This window comes from Papio anubis, unplaced genomic scaffold (genome assembly GCF_008728515.1).
Source record: "Papio anubis isolate 15944 unplaced genomic scaffold, Panubis1.0 scaffold846, whole genome shotgun sequence".
Classification (NCBI taxonomy): domain Eukaryota; kingdom Metazoa; phylum Chordata; class Mammalia; order Primates; family Cercopithecidae; genus Papio; species Papio anubis.
The window spans coordinates 9,011-15,463 of NW_022168689.1; the positions used below are offsets into that span (position 1 = coordinate 9,011).

General features: G+C 32.7%; 1 protein-coding gene across 1 annotated transcript; it reads right to left on the reverse strand.

Annotated features, from left to right (window-relative positions):
* Nucleotides 1–1,261: 1,261 nt before the first annotated feature.
* On the reverse strand, nt 1,262–4,748 carry LOC101009376 (sarcoplasmic/endoplasmic reticulum calcium ATPase regulator DWORF). The gene is made up of 3 exons (XM_021934733.2): nt 4,632–4,748; nt 1,955–2,053; nt 1,262–1,861 (listed from the first exon to the last, which is right to left on the reverse strand). The coding sequence occupies exons 1-2, from the start codon at nt 4,642–4,644 to the stop codon at nt 1,959–1,961; spliced, it is 108 nt and encodes a 35-aa protein (XP_021790425.1). The 5' UTR covers nt 4,645–4,748; the 3' UTR covers nt 1,262–1,861; nt 1,955–1,958.
* Nucleotides 4,749–6,453: the final 1,705 nt, after the last annotated feature.

A 6,453-nucleotide genomic window follows, 5' to 3' on the forward strand; every position in this document is an offset into this window, starting at 1 on the left:
TTATAATTTTCCACACTTTGGACTTGGCAGAATATATCTTCATGATTTTGTTTAGAGTAGCCTTAGATAGATCCAGAAACTTGTTCTGCTTCAGGTTCACTTGTTTTGCCAAGAATACTTCATAGGTGGCACTCTACTTTCTACCATCTCCTATCAGAAGGAACACAATGTTGAGTTGTAATATTTTTGGTGATGTTAAATTAATCAGTGGGTTCAGGTATAATCAGACTAATCCATTCGGTATGAAATTGCAGATTACATTGTACATTTTCTGTCCTAGGCTAGGGTAGGGATCCCTGCCTCCTTTGAGTGGAGACTGGACTTACAGACTGGACTCCTTCCTCCCAGGCTTTTTCCAGTGGACAGAGTTTGAATAGACTTTTTGTTTTAGAAGAAGAAACATAATTAGTTTATACTGATATTTGCAATTCAGATTTAATATCACCAATTATTTACTTGAGTTTTATGCTGATGATATTAATTTCAAACCATATCAATATTACCATGAACAAAAAGACTACTGAATGTGGTTAAGATTTTTACCCCATAAGAGGTGTACAGTCAAATATGCTATGTTATAGAGATGCATGAACGATGTCTTTTCTCTGTGTGGTTATGCCACAACTTGATATACTATCAGATCTGCTTTAGTTTGTTTTAAATTTTGAGAAATAATTTTTTTCTTTTTAACTTATAAAATAGCTATATGATTCCAAAAATAAAAACTATAAAACAAGACATATTCAGAGATATCTAACCTCCATTTGTTTCTCCTCACAATATTTTAATTTCAACAAATACATGTACACATTGGTATAGCCCCTTCTTCTCTCGTATAAAAGGTAGCACACATTGTCCTATAGCTGGATTCTTCACTTAACACTTTGTCCTGGAGATCTCATCATACCAGTATCTAAAAATCCTTTTCATTCCTTTTTACAACTGCATAAGTACTACATTATGTAGACATACCACAGTTTGTTCAGTTAATCCCCTCTTAAAAGATATTTGGCTTATTTCCAGGTTTTTGCTACACAGAGTATGCCAGAATAAATAGCTTTGTATATAAGTCATTTTCTATTTTTGCTCATATACCTGTGGAAATTGCCATATTCCTAGAAGAGGGATCGCTGAGTCAAAAATTAAATACGTATATAATTTTGATAGATATGTACCGCCAAACATACCCCAAAATATAGCATTTTGAATTCCCAAACACAATGTATGAGAATGCCTAATTGCACACAGCCTTACCAACACATATGTTGTCAAACATCTTTATTTTTTTTCCCATCTGATAAGTGAGCGATGATTCCTCAGTGTAGTTTTAATTACATTTCTCTTTTTGCGAACAAGAGGTTAAGTAAGTGTACTTTTACAGTATATGTTCTATGAATTGTCTGTTTTTATCTCTGGCCCATATATATATATTTTTTTTTTCGTAGAGATGGAGTCTGTCTCTCTTGCTTAGGCAGGTCTCCAATTCCTGGGCTCAAGGGATCCTCACAAAGTGCTGGGATTACAGGCATGAACCACCGTGCACAGCCTTAGCCAACTTTCTCTACAGTTTTTTCCAGAGGGTAGGGGGGAGAATTTTTTGTAATGTGATTAAATTTATCAAACTTTTTTAATGACATGCATTTTTCATCATAGCTAAACATTTTTCTCACTCAGAATATAAATTCACTCATAATTTCTTATTGTCCTGAAGAAATTCTTATGCACACCAAAGTACAGTTTATAATCCAAGTTTGTAAAGTGATGTCAAACATTTCATTGTTTAACATGAGACATTTAATAATCAGTCATGTCCATAGTTTTCTTAATTCTTCTAAATGATGTCAATGTGATATCTTCTTGCCTGAATGACAAAACATTCCATTAGTAAAATAGAAAAAATTGTTTCTGGAGTAATTTAGACTATAAATAAACATTCAATTATTAAAACCCTTACCTTTCTAAGAGAAGACAACATAAATCATTATAATGCAGCCCACAATCCAGCCAATCAGGAGAAGAATAGGAACCAGAAGGTGCGAAAATGTAGATCCTGCTTTAAAATAAACAGTAGAAAACGGATTACATTGGTCTTTTTAGTATTGAATTTTCTGAGTCAAGAGCATAAAAGGAATCTGGTAACATTAAGAAAAAAAGCATACACTCTCTAGTTATACCCATACATAATTATTTTTTCTTTTCTACAGAGAATACATGAGACTGTCATAAATCCTGGGTATTTTGAATTAAACCACGGATCTTTTACTGTTATGTGACCTTGGGCAATTCTGAGCTTGAACTTTCCTATTGGTAAAATATCAGTAATGAAACTTGTGCTATCTACTGCCTGGAATAGTTTTGCAGGTCAAATGACATAACATATGTGCAAAGCTTTGTAAACTCTAATCACCGTGTGTGTTTAGTGTATACAGAACACATCCATGCATTTGTGCAATAACACATACAGCAGCTATTTAAATAAAAAACAATCTAATACAACTCTGAGACAATTTCCACTGAAGTAAATAATTATAACACAGGGAAAGGTGTTGAGAATTGTTCTTGGCCTCCACAGCCGAATGTAATTTTAAATATCACAGGGAAAAGGAAAGTATCATACATTATATAACCATTCTTGACTACAGAAAAGAATTTCTATTGTTTAAAAATTATTCATTATAACAACCAGCACTGAACCTGAATCAATGGGCAGTAATAATCCAACACACATATAAATGGCGTTTGTTATACATGATTCCTCCTGTGCCTCCTATTTGTACTCTTACCTGTAAAAAGCAATTTATACAAGTATCTTTTTACAAGTATTCACTGCATTTAATTCTTGTTCTTTCAAGCAAACATACACATGCACACACACAGAAATCCACACATGCATCACACAAAAAGATTTATAAAGATCACAGAAAAACATTCTATAGAATTAATGTCCCTGTGTTAAGGACTCAGATATATTCTTAACTGCAAAACACAGTTAGATCTTATGCCATTAGTTAAAAGAGAGAATACATATTCTTAGCAATTATACTCCTATTACAATTTCCATCACTTTAAAACGTGAAATTTTTAAAAATGCTATTAAAATAAAATCATCAGGAGATGAGACACATTTAAAATTAGAAGACACTCTTATAAAAGCAAACTTTCTGAAGTTGAAATGAATTTTAATACTTCTATTTTTCCAAGAATGCTAGAGTCTCTCTTAACTGACAAAATTCAACGTGCTTTTCTTGTTTCTCCATCTCACTGTGACCTTGTATAAGGCATTAAGCACTAAATGGAAAACTGTTCTCTTTACTTGACATGTGGTATTGCTTAAGGATAAAGCAAACAACATGAGATGTCCTTTACTCTCATTTGGACGAAAGCCTTTTTATGAATTAAGGTACCACCACAATGGAAGTACATAGCAGTAATTTTTTTGAACTGTCTATGTATGTGGCTTTGTATTTTTCTCAATTTCAAAGAACTTGAAAATTAATATTTACCCTTTAATTGTGCATTTATATTTTATATGTGCGTATTTTAATAAAATTTACATATCACAAAGCCTTGAAAGTCAGTATCTCATTATTTATTTTCCTTGTAAAATAGTAACAGTTGCACTAACTGTGCATTTTAACACTCAAAGTATACATTCCATTAGTGTTTTTTTAGCACTAATATTTTCAACTTTACTAACACCTGTGGAATTGTTTGGAAACAGAAATATGTAAGAGCACAACATACTTTGCATATGTCACTTACATTACTAGCACAAATAAGAACAAAACATCTTTTTAAATATGAAGTGTAATTGTAAAATGCTTCTCTCTTGTCCAGTTTTGAGCACGTCAAAGTAGTTACAGCTGGAACTGTTCTTGAAGACATTGCACTCTGGAAAAGACTGTCCAGGTTAAACACCTGGTGCCACCACTCTTTAGTGATCATGAACAACTTACTAAACTGCTGTGTCTCAGTTTTCTTATCTATAAAATGGGCACGATGATGATATGCATATTTCAGAAGGTCATTGTCAAGATTCAAAGCAAAAATCCCTGTAAATATTTAAAAGCTATTTCTTAGATATAGTATATATTCAACCTATTTTGACAAATTGGAATCAATTATTTTATATAACTATAAAATATAAACACAAAAAATGTTTAAAAACAAGAAAAAAGTTAGACGTGGAACAAAAATGTTAGATGTGGAACAGACGACTGAGTCCAGTATTCTCATTTTACTGTCAGAAAACAGACTTAGAGAGATATAGGGACTTCTCCAAACTCACATAGCCATTTACTAGCAGATCTGACACAGAACTTAACTGTCTTCAATTCTGGCTCAGAATTGAAATCAGAGCTGATTTTTAACTCACCTTTCAAAATAAGCATAAACAAAATTAAGCTCTTTTGCTTTGTTGGTCATTTTAAAATTTTCATAACCTATAGGTCTGATCCACAAATTACATAATTAATGCATTTTTGCAGCCACACTAACATATATGGTTAATGGTCATTTAGCATAGAAGCCACATTTTTTAGAGTAACTGGGAAACACCAAGAAACATAACTAAACCAAAGTCAAGAAGCCTTTTTTATTTTGCCAAGAGAATCCAATGCCTTAAATCTTACCTTTTTCAGCCATTATTCCTGTTGGTGGGTGGCTAGGTCAGGCCACGCTTACCTCTTTCTTTTGTTATCCAGCGTCTCTTTGAACTTTAAATAGAGAGAAATCTGAAGAGTGTGGCAGCTGCCCGTCTCCTGGCTGCCAATTGTCTGCAGAGTGATGTAAGTCATTGGAAAGCAGAGCTCCTCTGGCTCTTCTTTATTCTATTATTACGGAGGAAACAAGGGGCTACGTGACCTAAACAATTAGGTAAGCTGAATTATCCTAATGCAGAGATTCACAGGTTTTTAATTTGTACCATACCTTTAGATAACATGAAGAAAATGTTCTGTAAAGAAGGTGTACAGAGGGAGAAAAACATTCCACCTATACAAGTGCTATCAAGGAGAAGGGTGATATATTAGAAAGAAAGGATTTTGATGTTGGAGAGACTTGGGTTCAAATTCCAGCTCTTTCTGTAATGAAAGCCAAGTTGCTTAACCTGGGAATCAGCTTCTTTAGTTTTAAAATAAGGATAATAATACCTGCTCATGGGAGTTGCATAAAGATGAAATCAAAGTCTATATGAAATGTAGACAGTTCTTTATTACTTTACAGATGGAAAATATAAAATGAAATGGTGCCCCTTTCTTTGAACTATTCTAAAAACAAAAACTGTTAATATACTAGAAACTAAAACAATACAGAAGTTTCGATGTTACCTAGAATTTTTAGAAAGCAATCATAAGCTTGTTGTTTTTATTAGCAATGTATAAAAATAGGACATTTCATTTTTCAAAGTCCAAACTGGTTTATGTAACTGACCTAGACTATTCTCTATATTCTCATTGGAATAACTTTAATTTGGGGATCTGGCTGGAAAAGTTTTGCAGAGTGACCCTGTGAGCATCTTCCCAAAAAAAATTGGCATAAGATTAAGACCTCTAAAGGCAGGTCTTGCCTGATCAAATTTATCTCCAGAGTTCCAAGAATGTTATTTCCCTGCAAATGACCATGTTCCATCACTGCTCAAAAATCCACCAATAGTTCTTCATCTCCTAGACAATAAAAATCTGAACTCCTTGTTTAGACACCTAAAAAGCCTTATTTCTCTACTCTTCCATTTGCAGTGATAACTTCAGTGACACTGAACTCCTTGCTATTATATGAATTCAGAATCCTCCCACTCTCACAGGCAAGAACATTTGACTTGCTACCTCAAATAATGTACCTATAGATTAGAGTGTGCAGCCAAGAATCTGGCACATTTATATCATTTATGTCAAGTTGTCATTTCTCTCCTCAGTCTCTCTCTTAATATATTATTTAATATTGAAAAACATGTCTGGCTATATCAGGTAAGCAGAAAAACTGTATTGTTTATGCAACAAAACCCCTTGCTTACTTGGCAAAGTTGGGTATTTTTTTCAATATTAAATAATAATATGTTAAAGGTTAACTGAGGCCAAAAGAAAGAGAAGAAATAAAAATGTTCATTGATCTCATTTAAACATAAAAAATGTTAATCCAGTAAGTTCAGATGAACACTAATTATCCTACGGAAAAAAATGACATTCAAAACAAACAGTGTGTTCCCCACAAAGAGCACAAACATTCATACTAAAATAAATAATTTGCTTAAAACATATGAAAAGGTTTCTACATTTTAAACACTCATTTCCATTTCAATTATATTAAGCTTTCCTCTTGACATGAAATTGACTATTATTAACACTATTGCTGTCAATTTGGAGTTTGAGGAGGGATTAGTTTATAATTCATCATTTATTTTCCTTACTTTTCTATGGAAAGAAGAAGGGAAAAAAACTAATTTAATTGACATGAATT